Source organism: Papaver somniferum, chromosome 8 (genome assembly GCF_003573695.1).
Source record: "Papaver somniferum cultivar HN1 chromosome 8, ASM357369v1, whole genome shotgun sequence".
NCBI lineage: Eukaryota > Viridiplantae > Streptophyta > Magnoliopsida > Ranunculales > Papaveraceae > Papaver > Papaver somniferum.
Genome location: NC_039365.1, coordinates 4,014,105 through 4,039,202, shown reverse-complemented (window position 1 = coordinate 4,039,202; position 25,098 = coordinate 4,014,105). Strand labels below are relative to the sequence as shown.

The 25,098-nt window shown below is 37.6% G+C and overlaps 3 protein-coding genes and 1 non-coding gene across 6 annotated transcripts; 1 reads left to right on the top strand and 3 right to left on the bottom strand.

Annotated features, from left to right (window-relative positions):
• The first annotated feature begins 226 nt into the window (after window positions 1-226).
• On the top strand, window positions 227-5,703 carry LOC113304953 (F-box/kelch-repeat protein At3g06240-like). Its single transcript, XM_026554072.1, has 2 exons — window positions 227-1,110; window positions 5,328-5,703. Exons 1-2 carry the CDS (start codon window positions 227-229, stop codon window positions 5,701-5,703), a joined length of 1,260 nt encoding a protein of 419 aa, XP_026409857.1.
• A 589-nt stretch (window positions 5,704-6,292) lies between these two features.
• TRNAM-CAU lies at window positions 6,293-6,364 on the bottom strand. The gene has a single exon. It is a non-coding gene; the product is annotated as a tRNA-Met (tRNA).
• A 405-nt stretch (window positions 6,365-6,769) lies between these two features.
• LOC113304248 lies at window positions 6,770-12,523 on the bottom strand. 2 transcript variants are annotated; one of them, XM_026553315.1, is made up of 11 exons: window positions 12,063-12,522; window positions 11,063-11,149; window positions 10,808-10,969; window positions 9,936-10,024; window positions 9,467-9,555; window positions 9,225-9,328; window positions 8,717-8,816; window positions 8,462-8,537; window positions 8,254-8,368; window positions 7,609-8,140; window positions 6,770-7,471 (listed from the first exon to the last, which is right to left on the bottom strand). In XM_026553315.1, the coding sequence occupies exons 1-11, from the start codon at window positions 12,400-12,402 to the stop codon at window positions 6,976-6,978; spliced, it is 2,190 nt and encodes a 729-aa protein (XP_026409100.1). In that variant the 5' UTR covers window positions 12,403-12,522; the 3' UTR covers window positions 6,770-6,975. The 2 variants fall into 2 exon arrangements, with proteins under 2 accessions (XP_026409100.1, XP_026409099.1); XM_026553314.1 differs by having other exon boundaries at window positions 9,936-10,969; window positions 12,063-12,523.
• Window positions 12,524-17,453: 4,930 nt separating this feature from the next.
• Window positions 17,454-24,782, bottom strand: LOC113306825 (cleavage and polyadenylation specificity factor subunit 2-like). 2 transcript variants are annotated; one of them, XM_026555739.1, is made up of 18 exons: window positions 24,533-24,782; window positions 23,835-24,003; window positions 23,323-23,419; window positions 22,906-23,032; window positions 22,671-22,786; window positions 22,376-22,470; window positions 22,131-22,282; window positions 21,798-21,855; window positions 21,601-21,708; window positions 21,004-21,256; window positions 20,436-20,620; window positions 19,813-19,905; window positions 19,324-19,422; window positions 18,985-19,116; window positions 18,850-18,894; window positions 18,238-18,405; window positions 17,888-17,962; window positions 17,454-17,774 (listed from the first exon to the last, which is right to left on the bottom strand). In XM_026555739.1, the coding sequence occupies exons 1-18, from the start codon at window positions 24,679-24,681 to the stop codon at window positions 17,673-17,675; spliced, it is 2,223 nt and encodes a 740-aa protein (XP_026411524.1). In that variant the 5' UTR covers window positions 24,682-24,782; the 3' UTR covers window positions 17,454-17,672. The 2 variants fall into 2 exon arrangements, with proteins under 2 accessions (XP_026411524.1, XP_026411525.1); XM_026555740.1 differs by having other exon boundaries at window positions 23,835-23,998; window positions 24,533-24,712.
• Window positions 24,783-25,098: the final 316 nt, after the last annotated feature.

Here is a 25,098-nt window from a genome sequence, read left to right as displayed (position 1 = left end):
GTTGAACACGTGACTCACTTTGTTTTTCCAAAGTTTTGCCTTGTTGCTGTTGTGGAGATATGAGAAGCTCGTTCGTTTCGTCAATCGATCAATTCCATTATAAAGGAGCTAAGTATCAATAACTTTTGCTTATTTGATTTTTTCTTTATTTTGATTATTGCACCCAACATTGTCAACATCATCGTCATCATCTGCAGTGTTGGAATGTGATAAATTTATCGATTGGATGGATTACCCTTCGTTATCTCAAGATTGCGTCATCAAATTTTTGGGTTCATGCAATGGTTTGCTTTGCATATGTTGTTCTCGTTACGATTACGGTCCTTATGAAATTTTCAGTGATGGGATTTGTTATCATCATGATTCTGGGTGTTGTTGTCAAGGCCAAGAAATACATCTTTGGAATCCTTCAACGAAAGAGTACAAGCGATTTCCCACTTTACCACAAAGACCGTCTAGCTATGTCGACATTGATTCTTATGGGTTTGGTTATGATTACAAGTTTGACGATTACAAATTGTTAAGGTTTATCGATGATGATGATGATAGTGTTGACCTTGATGTCTACTCATTAAAATCAAACTCATGGAAAACCATTCAAAACATACCTTATTCTCCAAGCCAATATTACATTGGAGGAGGGCTTGTTAATGGAGCTCTTCATTGGTTTGCGTCTACCAAGGCTCAAGACTCTAAAGTTCTAGTCTCTTTTGATATCATCTATGAGAGATTCAAAGAGGTGTCACTACCCCAAGAACCTATACCTAATCCAAAGACCGATCCAGGAATATCTTTGGAAGATGACGAGCCCATGTGTGATCTAGCTGTGGAAGTACTGGGAGGGTGTCTATGTTTAGTGTATCATGTTTTTAATATCCGGGCTGATATATGGGTGATGCAAGATTATGGAGTGAAGGAATCTTGGACCAAAAGTTTCAGTATTAGACAGGAAGAAATTATCAGTCACTTGAATTTGTGGTTAATTTGGAGTTTCAAAAACAATGAGATTCTAGTGGTGGCTGATAAGTTGTTATGTTTATATGACCCAAACAATAAAACATATAAAAAGCTGAAGCTTCATGATTTAGGAAAGACATTGGTGGCAGATAAGTATGTTGCTAGCATGGCTTCGCTAAACTAAGGTACGTAAGAACACAATGGCTCATCCACAGTTGTTGGGGCCGGTACCTCTATGCAATAGCTATTAAGCTGGACAATGCCTCGTCATTGAAAGTGAAGTAATATAACAAGGTCATTAGGAACGGTGTCAACATTGAATGTCTTTATGTTGCTAGATGGGAAGATCGGTCTCTTTTAAATGGCTCACCCACAATGGTGGAGGTACCTCTATGCTGCTAAATAGTACCACATCGCCTAGGACAACCTAGGTCCCATGCTTAATAAGCCTTGGGCAATCCTAACCTTGTAAGCCGGTTTTCGAGGTTAGTTAGGCCCATGGATTTCTAACTTGGTATCAGAGCCAGACCCCTCTCTCAACGCTATCCATGTGTCCGTGGTTTCCGTACCACTCTGTATCCCCGCCAGTGTGCATCTGTGGTTTCCGTACCACTCCGTATCCCCGTCAGTGTGCGTCCGTGATTTCCGTACCACTCTGTATCCCCTTCAATGCGTCCGTGGCTTCTGTGCCACTCCATCTGTGTAGCCCAGTCAGCGGCTGACATACTCATCAGTTCAGTGTAGCCCTAGTCGTTGAGGGGGGTGTTAAATAGTACCACATCGCCTAGAACAACCTAGGTCCCATGCTTAATAAACCTTGGGCAATCTGTATCCCCTTCAATGCGTCCGTGGCTTCTGTGCCACTCCATCTGTGTAGCCCAGTCAGCGGCTGACATACTCATCAGTTCAGTGTAGCCCTAGTCGTTGAGGGGGGTGTTAAATAGTACCACATCGCCTAGAACAACCTAGGTCCCATGCTTAATAAACCTTGGGCAATCCTAACCTTGCAAGCCGGTTTTCGAGGTTAGTTAGGCCCATGGATTTCTAAGATATGCAACGGCTGCATATGGATGAGAAAGGCTCTTCTACAAGCTATCAAATGGAGCAAGGACAGAAGAATGTCGCAAGTCATCATTGAAAGTGATAACAAATGTCATGGTGGATATTGTCATACTGATCGTCTTTTTGTTGCTAGCTAGATGGGGAGATCAGTCTCTTTTAAATGATAGCAATAATATCATAGTCAGTTGCAGTACTTCTTAATTAATTAGCTTATTCAAAGAATCTTTTCTTTTGGAAAATAGTACTGTCCATTGAAAGATCGAATTGCATGATTATTACTTATTATTTATTTAAAAAAAAATTAATGAAAAAAAATAAAATTGGAAAGCCCGTCTCTGAGAATATCGGAGGAAAAAAAATCAGAGAAAAGAAAAAAAGAAAAAAATCGTGGGAAGCCTTTCTTTCTCTGTGTGAGATATCAGAGAGAGACAAGTTTCGATTTCGATCATGGGACATGTGGGTTATGGGCCCACCATGCTTCGGCTGCGCCGCTCTGATTTGTTGTTTAATCATTGACAAATTTTCATCCTAAACCTCTTTCTACGTGAATTTTGGTATTCACCCCCTTATATTGCAATGCGGGGAGAATTCAGGTGAAATGGGTCCAAAATTTGAGAAAAAGCTAACTGAAATTGAAAAGCCATGACACACTTCCAATGGTTTATTTGAAGCTTCATTGAAGACTCTTGAATGATGCTTGTTCATATCTAAGACAAAGAATGCTGCAACAACATCCAAGGATACCAAAATCTCCATTGTCCTTCATGGGTAAAAGCTTGCAGATTCAGTGGAATAAGCTTGAAAAGTTTAGCTAACCCAGGGAAAATATTAGATAAATTCCCAAGATAGCATGACATCTATATATATGCAGAAGAAAAGAAGCTATAAATTTTAATCGAGGTTGTATAAGAGTAAGAATTTGATTATTCACGCTTCTTAACAGGAGGAAACTCGAAGTGTAATCCTTTTCACTCTCATGGAGAAGTTGCAAAATTCCTACAGCACTACATTCTTTTTAACTCTTACAGACAAATAATTGAGCAGCTTTCGGCCGCATAGCTGGATCCAAATTATCCCTTTAAATACATTAATTTGTCTCCCTCTAAACGAAAATTCCAACTTAAACTTTAATTTAGTAATCATAAAAAAAAGCCCCATATATCATGTTGGTTTAGGGCACCCAAAAACACTAAGACGGCCCTGTCTATGCAACCGCTATGGAGTCGGACAGTGGATGCCTCGTCCAACCATTTGGGTGAAAGTTAACATTGATACTCTGTTGTTCATAATAACCACAATGTTGTTGCCCTTAAAAAAAAGGCTCTTCTGCAAGCCTACAGGGTACTTCTTGGCAGAGCCACGGCCACAAAGTTGAGATGTAGAGGTATTTAAAAAAAGGCTCTTCTGCAAGCCTACCTAATGGAGCAAGGACGGATGAATGTCACAAATCATCATTAAAAATGAAAATAACAAGGTCATTGTGGATAGTGCCGATCAAAGTCCTTCTCTTGTTAAATGATTGTGAGTCCAGTACTATGTTTTAGTTATAAAGAATGTCCATAATAGGGATGCAAACACTTCTAGCTAATTAAGAATGGCGAGGTGATCCACATGATTGAGTAGTGATCCGGTCAGTTTGTAGTTTGCTTTTCAATGAATCTTTTTTTTTCCTTCCGAAAAATAAATAGTACTGTAAAATTTAAAGTTCTGATCCCGTGACCTGCCGTTGGTTGCAAAACAGAACTGACTAAAAAAAATGGGGAGAGTTTCCTTTCAAGTTTATGTTGCCTTGTATAACTAGAACTCTAAGTTTTATATATATATATATATATATCCGTAAGTTTATTAGAGATCACAATTGGCTAACCCTAAGTTTCGGCGATCTAGGGTTTTATACAACTTATATATTTTCTGAAATTTTCTTCCCCCACCTCTCTCTCTCACGGTAACACCAGCAAGTTGAAGAAAGTGGCAACACAATGTCACACCACCTTCCGGAAGAAATTCTCTTTGAAATCTCCGTAAGATTACCAAGGAAGTCTTTGATGAGATTGAGGTGCGTAAGCAAGTCCATATATGCATTAATTGGTAGCCAAAGTTTTATTAACTGTCATTATTATTTTAGAAACACGAAGAACAATATCAGTATTTTGGTATCTGAAAGCGCTTGCAAAAGAATGTTTTCAATAGATTATAAATCGATATCGTCCTTACTGCCATTGTCATTGTCATCGTCTATGGTGTTGGAATGTGATAAATTTATTAATTGGATAGATTATCCTTCATTATCTCAAGATTGTGTGATCAAATTTTTAGGTGCATGCAATGGCTTGCTTGTTGGAGTATGTGGCTCGATAAACACCACATATGTATAGTTAGGATAGTCCCACATGAAATAAGAGTAAGTACATGTGGTGCCTATAAGCTTGGGCATCTCCTTACATAATATCGAGGCCTTTTAGATTAAAACCCCACACTTGCTGCAACAGGTGGTCAAGTGGGGACAATATCGGTGCTATGTGGTCGGTCCCAGAAGTAGGGTCCGGTGGTCCGAGAAGATCCTAACAATTGGTTTCAGAGCCTATGGTTGGGGCTACTCTCGGAATGGAGAAGTGGTTGTGGATGTCACCCGGTACGGCGCAGGTGGAGCAGGCAAGGCCCAAGGTAGAGCTGGCGCTCAAGGTGGAGTTAGTGCCGCACCCCATTAACTCAAGTGGAGCAGGGTTCTAGGTGGGCAAGGTTGTGCTCAAGGTGGAGTTAGTGCTAGCCTTCCCATTAAACTCAAGGTGGAGTACGGTTCCAGGGCGCGTAGTGACAATAATCATGTTCGATGGGTAGCATATGCGGACGGTGATCATATGGTGGAGTATGATTGGTTTGGTGAGGTGGTTTAATCTTGCCAAGGTGGAGATTGTTGGAATACGTGGCTCAATAAACACCACATATGTATAGCTAGGATAGTCCCACATGGAATAAGAGGAAGTACATGTGGTGCCTAATAAGCTTGGGCATCTTCTTACATAGCACCGAGGCCTTTTAGATTAAAACCCCACACCTGCTACAACAGGTGGTCAAGTGGGGACAATATCAGTGTTATGAGTATGAGCCTTGTTTTAGTTTGGGTAATAGTGAGATTTGTTTCATCGTAAACTTGGGTATTGTTGTCATGGCCAAGAAATACATCTTTGCAATCCTTCAACGAAACAGTATAAGAAACTGCCAACTTTTCCACGACTGACTCGCTGCTTCCACCTTGATTTTTATGGGTTTGGTTATGATTGCAATTTTGATGATTACAAATTGTTAAGGTTTATCGGTGATGAGAATGATGAAAGTGTTGATCTTGATATCTACTCATTAAAATCAAACTCATGGAAAACCATTCAAAACATTATGTATTCTGCATCCAAAGGTGGCAATACTGAAGACGGGGTGCTCGTTAATGGAGCTCTTCATTGGTTTGCGACTACCAAGGGTCAAGACTCTGAAGTTCTAATCTCTTTTGATATCGTCAATGAGAGATTCAAAGAGGTGGCACTACCCCAAGAACCTATACCTAATCCAAAGACCGATCCTGGAATATCATTGGAAGATGATATGCTGTGTGATCTAGATGGACAATACTGGGAGGGTGTGTATGTTTACTGTTTCAGGTTTTCAATGTCCGGGCAGATGTATGGGTGATGAGAAACTATGGAGTAAAGGAATCTTGGACCAAAAGTTTCAGCATTACACAAGAAAGAATTATCAGTACCTCGGGTATTGAGTTAGTTTGGAGTTTCAAGAACAATGAGATTCTAGTTCACGCTGGTGGGCGTTTATATTTATATGACCCAAACAACATAACATATAAAGAGATGAGCCCGACAATGGTAACTTCTAAGTGATGCTTCTGTTGTTTCTAATTACCATAATGTTTACTATGCTCTTACTTTGAGAAAAACTCTACAAGGTACATCGATCTTGGCAGAGCCATGGCCACACTGTTGAGATGTGGGAGTGATGAGGGAAAGGCTGTTCTAAAAGCTATCAAATGGAGCAGGACAGACGAATGTTCTTATCAAAAAAAAAAAGGACAGAAGAATGTCTCAAGTCATCAGTGAAAGTCCATGGCCACACTGTTGAGATGTGGGAGCGCTGAGGGAAAGGCTGTTATAAAAGCTATCAAATGGAGCAAGGACAGAAGAATGTTCTTATCAAAAAAAAAAAAGGACAGAAGAATGTCTAAGTCATCAGTGACTGTGACAACAGTTAAGAAAAAGAATCTTGGGAATATCAGAGCCAGGTTTCGATCCTGGGACCTGTGGGTTATGGGCCCACCACGCTTCCGCTGCGCCACTCTGATTTGTTGACTATCTTTGGCAATAATTTCTATTCTAATACACTTACATTTCCCAAACAATTGCTTATTCTAATAGAATAGCCTTTGTTTATTTTCAGGGAGTGTTTATTTTCAGAGCCTATATCGCAATGCAAAAATGGGTCCAAAATTTGAGAATAGGCTGCCTGGATTTGCAAAGCCATGACACAGTTCCAATGGTTCATTTGAAGCTTCATTACTAGGTTAGAGATGAAGACCCTTGAATGATACTTGTTCATATCAAAGCCAAAGGATGCTATGCTGCAACAACATCCAAGGAAAGACCAAAGTCAATCTCCATTGTCCTTCATGGGCAAAGGCATGTATTTTTCTTAACTTTCATCTCTTTGATGAATGTTAACTTTTAATCAAATTTGCCCTTTTCTTGTCAAAAAAAAAAAAAAAAGTTTAAATTGAAGTTGTATAAGAGTAAGAATTTGATTATTCACGCTTCTTTACTGCAGGAAGCTCGTAGATAAGTAATCCTTTTCACTCTCATGGAGAAATTACAAAATTCCTACAGTGCAACATTCTTTTTAACTCTTACAGACAAAATTATTGGGTACCTGAAACTAGAAAAACGAGATATAAAGGTTTCACGTACTTTTAAATTTCTGTGTGATTTTCTCTACTCCTTCCTTGCATTCTCCGGCTATCCTCGTCGCACCTTCCTTGATCACTGTACTATATCCATTTGCACTGGACTGGAACTCTTGTAGTGATTCACTTGCCTTCGAAGTAGCAGTGCTTTGGAATTCCTTGACCTGCTTGGCAGCACAGCTGGCCTTCTCCTTCAAAATCATTATTATGGAGTTAATTTTTAGGATTATCAGCTCAATTACAGCTTTGGATTTTCCTTTTATACTCTCTGCCATTTCCTTCAACTTGTCAACTAAAGTCTCTGCCCTATTCACAGTTTCGTCAACGGTTGATTCTTTTCCTGCATTGGTCCATGTAACTCCAGCTGATTCATCATCTTGAAGGTCACTGTCGACCACAACCTGTATTCCGTGTTTCTTCCAGCGGTCTCTTGCTTCCTCTAAAGCTTTACCATGTTCTCTCACTCTCTTTGCTTCTTCCTCAGCCCAGGACCTAAATATGTATAACAAAATTAGCTCCCGAAAACTAAAAACTGATGAGCAATCTGTATGATATTTGCAACAGATTACAATTTCTGTAAAGATGAACCAATCAGATGGCTGCTAATGCAAAGGAAACTACTACTGTACCTGGCCATAGATAATGCTTTCCGTTCAACCTCCAGATCATACTGTAACCTAGTGATAGCCTGGTTTTCACTCTCAGCTTCTTGCCGGAGCTTGTTAATTCTTTCCCTTTCAAATGTTATTTCCGTTCTGTCACTTATAAGGCTCTGTAATTGCTCTTCTAACTCACGCCTTAACCTTGTGAGAACTTCCATTTCTGATTCAACAGCAGCACGACCCCTCTTCAAGACATTATCTTGGTCCTCTCTCTCCGCTCTTAGTTTTTCCAATTCCAACTTTGCCTCTTCAGCCGCTTTCTCAATGGCATCCACTTTTTCCTTCTCCATGGCAAGCTCTTTCCTGAAGTTTGCATTGACATCCTTCTCGACTTTAGCTACTAAAGCACTATGAGCTTCAACAGCGGCTTCAGCCATCGACTCGGCTTCAATACGTGCAAGCTCCTCACTAACAATGTCAGCAGCATCACCAGTTGCTAGAGCGATAGCAGCTTGAGCATTTGTGACTGGTTTATCTGGCTGGAACAATCTTGTATAACCTACCACATGAAACAAAGGAAATGTTCTTAATATAACCAAAAAATTAGATATAACACCTTTTTGCCGTGTGAAACCTCAAAGCAGCCACAAGGAAACTGAGAGGCAAGCATACCAAAGGCTAGTGCTATAATTCCTTGATCTCCGGCAGAAATATCAGCTACAAGTGCAGGCCATGCATCTGGATTGATTTTATCAATGTCTATAAAGCCACAAAGTTGATTCATCATCTGAACATAAAAACACAAATTTGATCAATCTTACAGTTCATTAAAAGTAGTGATCAAACAAATAACATCAGTCTATCTGAATTTCAAAGAAACCTTTCTCTCCACTTCTGGCAACTGCCTTTTGTCGAGGGCCATTTTCCAACTCACAAGATCCTGGCGAGATAGAGGGCTGCAGCACCAAGGTTGAGTAAATGAAAGATTTTTAGAATTGAATACTAAGATATCAGTACTCTTTTTTATACTGAAACACGAAGTCCCAAAAGGCCAATTACTGCATTTAGGAACAAAATGAGTGCTATCTTATAAACACTCGTGCTGATGATAATGATAGGAACACTCAAGTATCACCTTTCAGGAGAGAAATTAAAAGGATCCTGCTCTCCATCTGAAGAATCTAGCATATCACCTCTGGATAACTTGCTTGCAATAAGTCCAGCTTCTGCCAATCCTGCAAATCCAATGTATTTAGAAACCGTTAATGCAAGTGGATGCCCTAATGTCATATACAAGTAGATAATCAGAAGGTTCAAATTACAGCAGTAGAATGTATATGACAAGTTGTAAATGTTAACAGATCATAATGGTGAACTGACCGACACCCATGCTCATGTTATAAAAGGTGATAGGGCTTAATTCTAAGAAGTTGGAGCGTAATATCATCAAAAGATCCCCTCATGTTTGGGAGAAACCACTAATAGAAGTACATGTTGCTTTTCTTCTGAAAACTTTATCCCTACAAGGGCAGAAGTAGTGGATCGCATGGTTTGCCTCATGCTTCACAATCGCTTACGCCTGATAAATTCAAGCATTTTAGAATCGATTTTGTGCTCGTACTGAGGAAGTACAATTTTCTCACCTTGAATAGATGCAAAGTCAGGGTCTTCAGGTGCAATATCATCAAATGCAAGATCTGTGACATTCTCTATGTACATTGCGGGATACACTTTCGAAACCGAGTTCCTATGGAATAAACGGAGATAAGTAATCAGTGGATCATCTATTTAAGCTTCTATATAATGTTTGAATTGTTATCGCTAATTCAGCTATGGATTCTATATAAACGTTCTTGTTCATGGAAAGCAGTAATTTCTCTTATACCTCGAAAGAAGATTGCTTGAAGAAACCAACCATCTGGCATATTGACGACGTGTACATAAATCAATATATTGGACATCAGGCTCGATAACCTGCAGAAAAACGAATAATTTTATTAATCTGAACTTATAAATATGATAGAATAAATGAGTTTTCTAGCTAATATGTAGTAAATACTTTCAAGATGAAGTTTCTAATGGATTTTTGGAGACTGAGGTCTGCTTTAGTTCTTAATGAAAAAAACAAGTTAATAATCACAAAAGCATGCTCACTTAATAACAGATATAGGAAAGAAATTCAATGAATTCCAATTAAGGCACCCCAAGAAACCGTAGCTGTTCACCTATTTATAAGTAAATAGAGATCTCTATGTTGGCCATTATGTATTTTACTAAAGACTGATATTTAGATATCAACTGTTAAACACACCTATCAAGTCTCAATTGCCTGAGAAGTGAGAAAAGAAAAGTACCTTCAAAACTTGCAATGCTGCCAGCGCCTGCCCCTGAACTTGGTCAACAACTGCAGGAACCAAAACCTTTCCAGGAGGAACCTGTAAAGCTGCAGAAACCAAAGATGGAGCAGGTATACCAGCAGAAGAGAATGAATTCTCAGGCAGTGGCAGCTGAGAAAACAAGCCACTTTTTTCAAGCTCGTTACTAGTATCTGGTTCTTTGGGAGATGGATCGGCTAATATTGAGGTAGGGTTGGTCAAAGACGGTTCATTTTCATTTAAATTAAGCTTTTCTAAGTGAGAGGTCTCTTCTCCTGGTTTCTGCAATGTTTGGCTGAGATTCAAATCTTCTCCAGCTGAAGTAGGGGTTACAGTCTCCAAAACATCCTTCGACTTAGCATGGGAATCTAAATCTAGAGGATCACTGGAGGTTTGACCATCGGAACCAGAGGAAATTTCAAGAGGAAGCTCAGAAATTTTTATTTCACTCAAGTCAGAAGTCACCGTTTGCTGGTCCATCTCAAGATTTGAAGAATTAGATTCAGGAATATCTGGACTCGAAAGGTTGGAAGGATTCTCTTTGGATTCAGTAAGTGGTTCTGGTGAGACAGTATCAATCGGTTCCCCTGAACCTTTTGAGTCAACAGGAGATCCAAGATACTCAGTTAAGCTTGGATCTGAATCAGAGGTGTTAGTTTCTACTGAAATATCATCGAAATCTGATTTGGATTTCAAATCTTCTTGGCTCAAAGAAGTATTGGCATCAACATCAGTAGAGGCAGGTTCCACAGCTGTTATCAGTGAGGTCTCTGGAACCTTACTATCATTAGGTTTGCTTTCAGAAATGTCGTCTGTAATTTCTGGAGATGTAGAAGAAACCTTGTATGTACCTGTCTTGTCATCAAGGTCGTGATTCTGCAAGTCTCCTTCATCTGTCCTCACCAAGCTTTCGTCGACTGTAACCTGTTCAACTTTATCAGATTGATCATCTGAAGCCAGCAACAATTCGTTCTGTGTCGTTACAGGTTCCATCTGTATCTGCTGTTTTGGTCCTATTGAAACCATAATGTTTTAGATATATGCTTTGGCAGTCTTAACTATTAATCCTAATGACGAGATAGAACCAGAGAAGAACAACCACGTACCAGGGGCGTTCCTCTTGCTTAGCAAAACAGATGCAAATGCCACCCCAGCAGCAAGAACCACTCCGGCTACTCCTGCTTTTACAAACCCTGAGAGTACAATACTACAGAAGTGTCAATAACTCCACCAAAATCTCGCGTCCTAGAATGACAAAGACATGTAACAGCACAATCATTTTGCACCACCAGAAAGTCAGGTTTTACAGTCATGATTGAATCAAAGCAACAATTTTCCCATATCATTCAGCCTTCTTTTGTGAAAAGTTATATGTCGAACATGTATCTATCATTAGTTTAACTATAGTCGAAGTTTGAATGATAAACTGAGTTCCCTGCTATGACTTGGACACATGAATCTAACACAGATGATCAATCACCTGCAGTATGCTGAAATGTTGTGCTAACAATGATACCATATTACCATTTAAACTTAAAAAACCTGTCTTGAGAAGTCTACAGAATTTTTAAAACAACTTTTCATAACGACACTAATGCAGTTATCAGCAACCAAGGTTCCAACTTGGACCATAACTCTTGAACTGAGAGATATCTTAACTGGAGTCCAATAGGAAAATTAGTTTCTAAGGCCTAACTATCATCAAGAAGATAACTTTCGCTATCTGACACTAAGAGAAATTTGGATATTTTTACCATCTACCTTAGGGGAAAAGGCACACTGGTCTACCAGTGAACCATGGAGATTTATCCAGTCAAACAACAGTATGGATTGTTATTTAACTTCCATAACTATCCTAATACAAATGAAACCCTACTATCACTTCCATCTTCTACAAAAAATTCTCATTGCTTCTCTACTAAATCCAAATCAAGTACTTAAAAGCCTCACAAGCACCATAAACCGGGGTCAATTGCCTCCTGGTGATTCACCAAGCCTATACTAACCCCCAATTAACTAGTAAACAATCATGCAAACAATTAAACCTAAAAATTAACCTCAAATTGAAAATCAAACTGATAAACTTATGAATTTAACTTCACTTACCTCCATAATTCCTCTTTGGCTCTGAACTATCACCATTCTCATTAGAATCAACACCACCAAACCATCCAGATGGCGAATTCTCCATCCATGAATTCCCCGGATTCTTTTCATTTTTACTCTCTTCACCTGTTTTCCCAGTTGAAGAAGACGAAGAAGAAGAGGACGAAGCAACACATAACCTAATCCTATGATGATGATATCTTCTTCTTGAATGTGTACGGAAAAACAACAACTGTGAAGGAGAGGTAAATGAAGATGAAGATGATTGTTTTCTACATTGGATTAATCTAAGCTGAAATGAATTTGGTGATGATGCTATACTAGCACTAGTAAACGCCATTGATGATGATTTGATGAATCAAAAAATAATCAGAGAATTTCTAGGGTTTTTATTTGAAAATTCATTGAAAAAATGGTAGGATTTTGGGATTTTTTTTTTTTCTTCAGTTGATAAAGAAAAATCTTTTGTTCTTCTCTCTATCTTTTTACTTATTCGCATTTGTTTGATATTGTGTTATGATGTGTATTTCAATTTACCTAACGCAGCTACTCATTGTTCGACACGTGTGTTTTATAGTTTCTGGGTCCCGTGATTTGTAGTTATGTGGGACCTGCACTCACCTAACACACGAGATGACACGAGAGACATGTCGACAACAGTGTCGTTCCGTGCCTACGGGCCTTTATTGTGGGAGAAAATTGGCCCTTTACGTACACTATTTGGGGTCTGAATCTGTGCCGGCGGCCAACTAATTTGACCTCATAACCTGGCCGACCAGGCCATGTCTGACTCGAGTTTCCACCGAAGAAAAGAAAAGAACAAGTTTGTTTCTCTAATTATAAATAAAAACTAGAACTAGTCTAAAATTTCCTGGCGTTTTTAGGGGCCACCCGAAATGATTTAGGGGCCATCAATTTATACCCAGCCAAAGACTCTAGTTAAGGGGTACCCTATATGATATTGAAGTTACATAAATGCCCTTCTGGTAAAACTGTATAAAAACCAAATCAAAAACAATTCTACTCATTTCAACTCTTCTTCTTCCAGTTTCTTATTATCTTCCGATTGTGGAAGAAAAAAAAAAATTTCCACTCCAAAGTCAAATGGCCCCAATTAGGTAAGAATCTATCATTTTTGGGGTTTATTTCGCTTTAATTCGACGAATCGAGAAAAAAAATTCTAGGGTTTTCGGTTATTTATCCAAATTCGGGCGATATTCATGCTCCTTTACTTCCGAATGTAGTCGTGTTCTTCATTTCTCAAGAACATCGACAGTATTCGGGAGAACGATTTGATGGTTATCTGCCGAATATTGGTGGTCATGTCTTCCTGGATAAAAACTGCTAATAATCGGTAGTTTAATGAATTTTTTGGCTACCGAATATATTTAAGTAGACACACAGTATTCGGAAGAACATTCACTACCGAATATATATATTGAAAAAATCTCAAAATTTCTGATATAGGAAAAATCCCATTTTGGGGCCAGTATTTATTCGGAAGACAATATAATGTTTTATACCTTCGATTATTTCAATTTCAAAATTTGAAAAGTATAAGTTTTTCCCAAATTCTGATTTTTGGGCCATCGTACATTCGGGACTTTACAAAACAATTATCCTCCGAATATAGCAAGTTCAAAACAAACCACGCCATGGCTATAGGTGGTTCCAAGGGCCAATATAGAATGTTAGACAGCCCATATTCGGACGTTTTGGTAACTAATTATACTTCCGATTATTTCAATTTCAAAATTTGAAAAGTATAAGTTTTTCCCAAATTCTGATTTTTGGGCCATCGTACACTCGGGACTTTACAAAAAAATTATCCTCCGAATATTGCAAGTTCAAAACAAACCACGCCATGGCTCTAGGTGGTTCCAAGGGCCAATATAGAATGTTAGACAGCCCATATTCGGACGTTTTGGTAACTAATTATACTTCCGATTATTTCAATTTCAAAATTTGAAAAGTATAAGTTTTTCCCAATTTCTGATTTTTGGGCCATCGTACATTCGGGACTTTACAAAAAAATTATCCTCCGAATATTGCAAGTTCAAAACAAACCACGCCATGGCTCTAGGTGGTTCCAAGGGCCAATATAGAATGTTAGACAGCCCATATTCGGAAGTTTGGGTAACTAATTATACTTCCGATTATTTCAATTTCAAAATTTGAAAAGTATAAGTTTTTCCCAAATTCTGATTTTTGGGCCATCGTACATTCGGGACTTTACAAAAAAATTATCCTCTGAATATTGCAAGTTCAAAACAAACCACGTCATGGCTCTAGGTGGTTCCAAGGGCCAATATAGAATGTTAGACAGCCCATATTCGGAAGTTTGGGTAACTAATTATACTTCCGATTATTTCAATTTCAAAATTTGAAAAGTATAAGTTTTTCCCAAATTCTGATTTTTGGGCCATCGTACATTCGGGACTTTACAAAAAAATTATCCTCCGAATAATATAGTCGTGTTTAGAAATACCAACTTAATCGGTAGATAAGAATTTAAGTTTGCCACCGAATGTCTTATTCGGAGGGAATACGTGTATCGTTAACAACCGATTGTAGTGCACCAATGATACGAAACCTCAATGACCAAACGATTTTGTCCCATGCTTTCATGAACATTTTCCAAATTATTCCATCCTCCTTCCACTTTTCTTCAAATAGCCTATCCTCTTCCTTACGTTCTTCCACGGTTAATTTACTGATGCGCTCATCCTCTTCTTTTGACCTCTTGGTACCCTTCCTTGGTCTTTTAGCTTGGAAATGATGATGGCAATTGGTTTTGAGATTGCATTGAATGTGCCATGTACATTGCAAGTTTTGGGCTTCCGGAAACACTACCGCTATTGCATGCATTAAGGCTTGATTCGTTATCCGTTACAATAACCCTTGGAAAATTATCACCGTTATAAATGGACCTCAACGTCTCCAACATCCAAATGAAACTCACATTGTTCTCATGATCCATTAAACCCCATGCAATCGTAAACATGTTTTTGTCCGAAGTATGGCAAGCAATGTTCAACAACGGCATGTTATACTTGTTTGTCTTATAAGTAGCATCTATCAACAAAATTTGATGAAAGCATTGAGCCAATTGGATCATTTCGGGATGTGCCAAGAAAATACGAACCACTATACCATCCTTTTCTTCCCTTCTCAAGGTGTAGCCGTGTAACTCCGCTAACCACTCCGATTGTTGCATGACCGTTCTACCATCCCAATCAGTCCTTTTGATCGTAGTTAGGGCCGACTTAATTGTAGACAAAGAAGACAAGTTGTCGGGATCGTCCGACTTTATCTTACTTAAGATCGCACTCGCTTTTTGGATCCGCATAGACCTCACCGTCTGCATTTGATGTGGTTTTAACTTGGCAACCATTACATGTCCAATTAAATCCAACGGATCATCATGGTTGTGACAACCGTTATCAACTTTATACATTTTATACTCTTTACCTTTAATACCATCGGGCTTATAGAAGACAATCTTAAATGGGCATCCTATCTTCTTGGTATTGCTTCGGTATTTCCTATTCGTCTTCCGTATGTACTTACTATTCTTTCCCTCGTGACTCTTTCGCGTCCCACCTCGCTCACAAATCATTTCAAATCGAGTGTCACTAACATGATTATTTTGAACTACCACGCACATGTTAGCTTTTGCCTTGTTCATAAGCCATTCCTTTTCCTCCTTCTTACTTCCAAATGTCTAAACGTGCATAAAACAAAACAAATCTAATAAGCATAACCATTTAACATATAAATTTTGCAAAAAAAAAAAGTAGTTATGAGTATACCAAATCGTTTGCATAGTATAGGGAAGTGTCGGGCCTCAAATAGAAGTCATCAACAAACTCTTCAACGGCCTGCATATGAAAGCAACAAATTATTATACAATAATCGGAGGTTATAAAATAAGTCAAACTTCCGAATATTCTATATTCGGAATTCTATCGGTTACCCAAAACACCCGATTTATGCAAATGAATGTACACAGTTTACTGAGTGAAAAAAATGATATAATCGGAGGTTATTAAATAAGTCAAACTTCCGAATACTTTATATTCGGAATTCTATCGGTTACCCAAAACACCCGATTTATGCAAATGAATGTACACAGTTTACTGAGTGAAAAAAATGATATAATCGGAGGTTATAAAATAAGTCAAACTTCCGAATATTCTATATTCGGAATTCTATCGGTTACCCAAAACACCCGATTTATGCAAATGAATGTACACAGTTTACTGAGTGAAAAAAATGATATAATCGGAGGTTATTAAATAAGTCAAACTTCCGAATACTTTATATTCGGAATCCTATCGATTACCCAAAACACCCGATTTATGCAAATGAATGTACACAGTTTACTGAGTGCAAAAAATGATATAATCGAAAGCTAAAATATATAGTAAACCAGTCAAATATAAATAACCGGGAGATAACTTTAATCGATAAACATCCGATTTTCAAGTTTTCGGAAATTTTGTTCGGCAGTCAAATAATGTTAAACTATTACCGATTGTAAAGGATAAGAATACTGAGTTTTGAAATTTTCTGAGGAATTCGTTTTTGGGGCCATTCGGGGGTAAATAACTCTACATAACTACCGAATGTAGATATTTTTGGAAAACCAGTTTGGGGTTTTCTCATATTCGGAAGTAAACTAGTATCTTGGAACTACCGAATATACATATTTGGTACTCAGTGTGTTATATTCGTAAGTTTAATCTATAAATTATCTACCGAATTTGGGTAGTTCATGGCATTCAATGCATGCAATAATCGGTTTTTCTTGTTTACAAAAGCACACAAACCATGGAAATCGAGTATTTTAGTTTCTTAACACAATACCTGTGTTTTACATGCATCGTTAGCTTCAATATCGTGCGATTCTCCATTTTCTTCCATGAAAGGGTCGTCTAGGTTTTCCTCTCCACAAAAGTTTGGATCATTCAACATATACCCCAAATCGTCTTCTCTAAACGGTCGTGAACCCTCAACATTTTGTTCTTCGTCATGATTCTCACCTTCTTTTTCATATCCATCCATTTTTGTAGTGAAAAAAATGGTTTTTCCCTTTTTTCCTTCAACCTCTTCTCTATAACTCTAATAACTCACAAATGCAAAAGAAATGAAAAAATGAAACAAAAATCATTCTAATACTGCACCGACCACAATCGGAAGTCTGGGAAATATTTTGGCTTCCGATTGAAATCGGAGGATAACAATGTTATCATATCCTCCGAATATATAAGGATAATTTCGCCATTACGAATTACGCGAGATAAAGGCTGACTACATTTTCCCTTTGGGTGACCTTTTTTGTTTTATTGTTGGCCCCTAAATCCTTTTGAGTGGCCCCTAAAAACTCCAGGTAAAATTTCATCCAAGTAACACTATCTCGTTCATGTTACAAAAGCTGAACAAATACTGGAACTGCAAAGATGTGAGCTACAAATTTCTCTTTATATATTTGTATCTCTGACTGAAGTTTACATAGTTTAATACAACATCCAAATATTCTGACTAAACTCCTGTTGTCACTCCTACAGATGGACAAATATTGCAAGCAGGAGGGTTTCATTTATCACGTTATAGCAAATAGAACTGTGAATAGAGATAATCACGAATTTGGTAATATTCTTCAGTTAAGGGACCTTCGATAATCACTTGTTGAGTACCGCCTGTACCACCCTGGAAAACGGAACGACATTCAGAATAATGAGTGAATGCATAAATAGATGTTTTGCCGGAACAAATATATTGAAGTGTGGCTTTAAAAGAGAGGCTGAGGGATAAGAAATAACCTTTTGGGTTGCATCTCCAACCTTGCGCAGTGTAACATACTCCCCACATCGCAAAGCACCCCCAGAAAACTCAACCTAAAATAACAGTTAGCTGTATTGTATATTATAGTTTATGCCTCTGATAGAAACTCATGCTAACTAAGATCCTTGATGTGGTTTGATCTCTCGATATATATATAGATTGATAGAACATAGGTTTTAGAATGTTTATGCTTTATACCAGTAATAAAACACAATATATTCCAAATACATAATTAAGCCCAACAGCATGCCAGTCAGTTAGAACTGAACTGTTATGATGTGATGAATCTTTTCCTAAGAAAAAACAGTAATGCAGAAAAATCAATTACCTGGACTCCTTTGCTTGCGAGGAACTGCTTGAAATCTGCTAGTTTTAAGTCACCAACAAAAACAGATTTATGAGGCGGAGGTGCAGTTGAGATAGGACGTAGAGACAGCATTTCGGTTTCGGTCTTCTCTACCCCAGAATCAATCCAAGCTACCTCGTGGTCTCCAAGCTGTGATGATATGTCGAATAAACAAAAATAACAACAATGATATTCAAAACTTTTCTATCGCTAATCAACCTTGGCATTCAGGTTTAGCATCCTTGAGAAAAATATCCACACAAACTACTTATGAGTCAGTTTTCTTTCTGTTGCCATTATGATATATGAAACATTCATCTTTCAAATCCTAGACTACAGATCACTTGAGGCTCTATCCTTTACATGTTTATTCAATCTGCGGTTTAACTCTTATAAACTGACCTGGTAACTAGCTACGTTCAGTTTCTCCTAATTATAATCTCCTCCCATCCCCTAAATCACTTATTCCCCCAACAACTGATTATAAAGTAGTTTGACAAGGGAAGAGATCAAAATGCAATACATGCTTTTTGATTAGCTTATACCATTGTATTAGCGTTGACATGTATCAGATGGGGACACTGAAATGCTTACCTTCTTGAATAGTACTTTACTCATCAGTTTTTCAGAAAGTTGCACCTGTGATTAAGAAAAACAATAAACTAAATCAATCAAGGTGATAAAACATTTCATGCCATAATAATATCAAACCCAGGAATTTCTGATCACCTTGTAAGCACACAAATCCGAGGTGACATCAATTGTTTCTCCAACCTGCGGAGCAAAGACGTGGGGACACACATTCTTCAAGCAGTGCTGCTTTAAATGCTCAGTAGCCTCTGCTGATCCGTGTACCAAAACCTACCCAAAAGAAAAACGATGACCGATCAGTAATTTCACACCCTATGTGCTCTTCAAAAGGTGAAAAGTTATTTGGCTAATTTCATTAAGAAATACATCATAGTAATTCAACCAGTTGAAAGAAGTCCAAAATTAGTTAAACCAAAAGTAAGCAATTTCATAATACGCAAACAGTCTGTCAATAACATAAAAGCAGTAGTGACATACAAGTTTCAGAGGAGCGACATGGGCAAGAATTGATTTAATAGACCGGCCATCTGAACGACCCTCGAAGTCCATGTAAACCAATGAGCACTTCACTTGCACCTGAAACAAGGGAGTTATAAACATGCCAATATTGCGATTAAGAAAGACAACATAGGCGGAGACTGGGGACTCAGTAAGGATTAAAGGATATAAATAAAAGTCTTTCCAAGTGGATTAGACCAAAAGGTCTCAACAACTAAAGCCATCGGTCTGTGATTTACCTACACAACCATTTTGGTGTGATAGCCAGATGAAAGCAGCAAGTAATCCAAACTACTGAACCCTGTTATACTTTATTTTATACTTATACTTCTATTTCTTACATATAGCATGCCTTACATAGCAATCAATAAAATAAGACAATTTGTTTATACATATATGTTAAATAATGAACTTATATCACACGCAGATTTTAAAAACCAAAGCACCTGTAGGAAGGTTATGACATACCGTTAATTCATTTGAAACAATTTTTGAAGGTCTTGAATCAAGTATCAAGTTAGCAGCTACTTCATCAAGTTTGCCATCTAAATCTCCCCCAACCTGAAAAAGAAGATGTATGAAACACAACATACATTCAACAAAGTTGAAAGCACATACATACAATCCAAAATTCCATACAATCGCAATTTCTCTTTGAAAGCTATTAAGACATAAAGCATGCAAATTAAGAATTTTGACTTTCAAAACTCTTAAAAGCAGACCACTGTCAAGCATAAGCCAGATTTCTGGTAAGCATCTTTACTTGCACATCTTTCTACGCAAAGATAATTCGCATAAGCACGCTAAGAACTGGCAGTTTTGCCAACTTGCAAAGACCATTCCTGTTAATTAGCAGCTTTCAGACGCCTTCGTCTTATTCTAATACAACTGAACTCCAAATTATAAGATTTTAAGAGACATTGTTATGGGAAACGGAAGAAAAATTAAGGTACACAGTTAAGATGAACAAAATTTAGGTGAGCTACCTAAAATTTGAAGTGGTTACATAATGACATAATGAAAAGGAAAAAGAATGGGAGAACCAATAACAAACATTCTGAGCAAGCAGTGAATGTACATGTAATACTTACATGCATTGACATAAGATCCATGTCCTCTTCCTTGACTACATAGTCATCGGGGTTAATGATCTCACCAAAATCATCCCATTCGGAAGAGTTTTCATAAAAAGGAAACATTGGAGCTACACTTGTAGAAGAAGGAACAAATCCATCAATGAAGATGTCTCGATGAGCGTCTCCATGTGGTACAGTCACTGAAAGGTAAATCAGAACATAACTAAGAACAGGAACTTATACAGTATTAACTATTAAATTATATCGTTATATCACCCAAATCAACTGAAAATTACATTGAACGTAGAGAGTAATCATATTAAATATTGAACTCCTCCTTATAATGAATATACATCAAGCTCTTAATATACAGAACATAAAGACCCAAAACAGGTATACTAAGAACTATATGAAGGGTGAGGACCTGTTATTTTATATGCAGTCTTACCATAAACTAACAAGGAAAAAGAACCTGTTTTATAGGAAATAAAAAATTAGACTTGCTATAGAAAACATAGCATGGAATATATATATCATCAAAAAACCTGGAATATGCAACAGCGAAAATAAGTGAAAAACATACCCTCAGATGATGCAGGGGCATTAGATGCATCAATGACCATTGGATCATCTTCTTTGACATCAGATCCATTAGATGCTTTAATATCTTCTTCTTTGCTTACACTAGCTTTTAATGCTTCTTCCTTCTTTATTCGGTTTTGTTCTTCTTCAAAAGCTACTAACTCTTCCCCTACCAGTGGAACCCTATTGCGCATAGTGACCTTTACAGCTCTAGGAGGTGGATCTGCCTGAAGCATTCGAGCTAATGTTCCGAACTACATTTGAAGTTGGTAACTGGGGTCTCAGAATAAATAAAAATTATCCAAAGCACAGGAAAGACTAAACAAAAGCTAGATCTATGCATGCCATATGAAAAATAAAAACTTGCATGTTACCAAGTAAACTGTTACTTAAACACGGACGTTATAAACCAGTTTTTGAAAACAAAATTTACTAGTTACTATTATTGATTGATGGTGGTTAAGCCTAACTCAAATGGATAAGAAGTTTCCCAGATTTCTTCTTTCGAACAATACAGAAGTCTAAAATACTCTGATGAAACTGTAAACAGGTTATAAATCAACAAACTTAACCAGTCAGGGTAGAATATTGAACATACCTGCCCTCTCTCCGTAAATAGAACAAGATTCTTGACATCAGTTGCCCATTCAGCAAATATATCATGAGAAGATCCCACTTCCAAGCTGGCCATTGAAGCTAAAACAACCTAAATAATCATAAGAGTATCAGTCAACTTCATCCCAGAAAATAAGTAATACAAAAAAAGTACAGTTTCATGAAAACTAGGCATCTTACTTTTGGGCCTTCTGGTACTTTCTCCAGCTCACTCTTGTTGATCATGAGTGTAACATGCCTGAATCAATTTGGAGTTACTGATTTATATGCTGGTGATTCAAACAAGATTTTAAAAAGAGTTCTTAAACTTATGTACTCTAGGCAACCCCTTAAATGATCATTCTTATATATGAAAAGCAACTCCAGATGTTCAACTTCATTTTACAATAACGGTAAGAAGAAAAAAACAAATAGAAAACTTAAGTGCATATGGGAAAGAAGGACAAAAGGAAACATGTATAACAGTATAAGCAGAACAAAATCACCACATACGATGTGTTCTGAACTACTTACTTCAAAAGAAAAGCATTGTCACGTGTGTCTTCAAAAGACTTCGCAATTGTGTCACTCATCCACTCAAGGAAGCTCTTTGCATACTCAATTGTACTCGAAGAAACATATGTAAGAAAATAAATAGGATAAGGCAGATGATTCTGTGCCCAATACTGCATATCAGAAAACATAAGATCGTCAGTGTCCACAAATGGTTAAGAAAACGGAGGCGATTAACAACATTTACAAAATTGATCTGACCCTACCTGTTCCATAACCAAAAGAAGTTCCAAAACCCGCCCTGCTGAATCCACAGGAAGCAGTATATTCCCACCTCCTTCTAGGGTATTCCTAATTTTACCTAAAGGAAATAGAAAAACAAATAAAAAGAATCACAAAAAAGTCTTAAAACATGTCCTAACAAGTATATGACTCCCAAAAATAACTCGTACATAAGGGATTGGAAACCTTCTAAAATATTAAAACAATAAGGTGTAATAAAAGGAAAACAGTGTAAGATGATATGGAAATAATGAACATCAAATAATGCGAGAAGAATACCTAAGAAACCTTTCTCAATTTTGGTTCTAGGATCCTGACTGTTCAAAGCATTGTAAGCATCGGTTATCAGAACGGCAGGCCGCACAAATGTCTCTAAGACAGTTCCATTCAAGTGACTGGTAAACCACCAAAAAAATAAAAAGTAAGCTCTTTAATCCCTTCTCAAGAATTCACCAGATAGACACAGCTCCAAAAAAAAATTCTTTAATTAATTGGTAGGAAAGTCGCCTAGAACCTTTCTTTACGATGATTGAAGTCTACGGCGTATATTATATCCTCCCCATCTTTTGTTATTTTCCAGACAGTACCGCCCAATAGATGCCCCGCTACATGAGGAGCAATAACAATTCCTTCTCCTTTACCTATTAAGGTTTATGGTGGAAAAATCAAGACAAAGACACACAGCAACGATAAAAATAAATACAGCATTACTTTTATTTTAAAAAGAACTCTTAAACATAGCTCAAGATTTTCATATAGCGCATCCCTGATTCTTATTAAAAGTGAGTGTTGCCCATGCTAGAAATTGGTTACACTTGCATACATGGACATGATGGGTATGAGACATGCCGATCTAGGGACACAAACAACTAGGTAGCACATTGTGTTTCACGAGACTAGGTCAAAGAAAAGTGAGAGTGAAATTGCCTACCAGTCAGGTGATGATTCTGAGAATATTTTAGTGTCTCGATGCTTTGAAAAGCGAAATCAATGTCATCCAGAGAAAACAGGTCAAAATCTGAAACTTGCTGCAGCACAACAAAAAATGATGTGAGAAAATAGAAAATTTTACCACAATCACTTGGAAATTAAGTTGGAAACAACTGACAAATATTTCAGCTTCAGATTCAGACTGATAAGTACATAATATAGAAGGAGCATAGTTGCAGGAAGATGTAAACGTCACAAGAAGAAGAAGAAGAATAGGCCCTGAAAAGCAAATAGGGGTGGACTACTAACAGATTCCATCCATTATGTGACCTCTAATGTTTGCTAACGCGGGAGCAGCAACAAAACTTAGTTTATGGAGGTATGGCTAGCCAACTAGTTCTGTCTGTCTATGAAAATAGAAAGCAGTCCTATGTAAAAACTCAGGATATATACATACATAATGTCAAGCATTTTAAAATCCTACAAAGAACACCAAGGTGAAAGAAATATCACCTTTTGTGAATAATAGTGATCGTACATCGTCAAAAGTCCTAGTCTATGAACAGGATCAGTTGAATAAACTTGAGCATTGAGTCCAAGATGCTGCTTGGCATATGGCAAAGCACCGAGATGCAGTGTATCTGAATGTGATAACAGAACAGCGTCTACAGTGGAAGCTACACTGCAAAGCAAACTTGTCATTCAAATATCAAAGGAAACATCTATTTAACAAGAGAAGGAAACAAACTAACAAAAACAACAATAACAATATACAGCCTCACTAGTTATCATGCATGTACCAAGTCACATGTTGTTCTGAGTTTACAGGCTAAGACAACCAATACAATGAACTATTAGTTGCCCCTACATTATGTTTGACACAAATGCAGAAATTGAAACTAATGATGTTCAATTACTTCTACTTGAATTGTTAACACTAGGGTTCCAAAATTTTCCCACATTGTTAATCACACACATCACTTTACTTAAATCAATCAAGAACTCCAGACCCAGAATACACACATTCACTCTCTATCGCACCTAATCAAACCCAAATCTTACTTCCAACACAAACCCTAATTTTATCATGGAATCAAAATTTCAGCAAGAACTGAACAAATATACACAGGGAATGAGATAAAAAGAATTTCAGCAACCAAAATTAACTACATTACTTTCAAAAAACACAGTGTTAAAATTGGAAGGCAAACCTGGAAAGGGGTTTAAGAAGAGAGGTATCGAAAGCATCATTCCAACCACAATCGATTAAGATGTTAAAACCATCGATTGAGACCAGGTAAGATAGAGGGTTTTCGTTGTAAACACCACTAAGTGGTGTTACTTGAACCGATGTTCCCATAATCTAACTCTGTTACTCTCTTTCGCTTTGTTTTTGGGGAGGAAGAAAGGGGTTTAGTATATGGCGCGGGTTTTTGTTTTGAGAGATTTGTTTTTGGAGACGAAAAAGAAGAACTTCCTCGAAGGCAGTGAGTGACAGACTAGACACAAGTCACGCAACTTTCACTTGGCTAACGAAATCGAAACGGGCCAAGCCCAATCGGCCAGCCTGGCTGTCATATTTGAGGTCGCCAAGTCTCTGCTCCAGGATTATACAGCCGAAGGCAAGTGGACCAAACACGCCTCTCTCTAGGTTAAGTACTTCCTAATTCTGTTTTTAGAATTATTTACTCCCTCTGTTTCTGGAAAATAGATTGAAATGAAAAAATTATTAATAACACTTTTGCATAAACAGAGATAGTATTTTATCTGAATGGAA

Excerpts from the sequence above, each read along its gene's own strand:
- LOC113304953 (XM_026554072.1), top strand. The coding sequence starts at position 227 with ATGGATTACCCTTCGTTATCTCAAGATTGCGTCATCAAATTTTTGGGT. Across the intron at positions 1,111-5,327 it reads AAGACATTGGTGGCAGATAA|GTTTATCGGTGATGAGAATG; the intron begins GTATGTTGCTAG and ends CAAATTGTTAAG.
- LOC113304248 (XM_026553314.1), bottom strand. The coding sequence starts at position 12,402 with ATGGCGTTTACTAGTGCTAGTATAGCATCATCACCAAATTCATTTCAG. Across the intron at positions 9,329-9,466 it reads TCAAGCAATCTTCTTTCGAG|GAACTCGGTTTCGAAAGTGT; the intron begins GTATAAGAGAAA and ends TTTATTCCATAG. Across the intron at positions 8,538-8,716 it reads TTTAATTTCTCTCCTGAAAG|CCCTCTATCTCGCCAGGATC; the intron begins GTGATACTTGAG and ends TTGGTGCTGCAG.
- LOC113306825 (XM_026555739.1), bottom strand. The coding sequence starts at position 24,681 with ATGGGAACATCGGTTCAAGTAACACCACTTAGTGGTGTTTACAACGAA. Across the intron at positions 20,621-21,003 it reads TGCCCCTGCATCATCTGAGG|TGACTGTACCACATGGAGAC; the intron begins GTATGTTTTTCA and ends TTTACCTTTCAG. Across the intron at positions 18,406-18,849 it reads GTAAAGTACTATTCAAGAAG|CTTGGAGACCACGAGGTAGC; the intron begins GTAAGCATTTCA and ends ATATCATCACAG.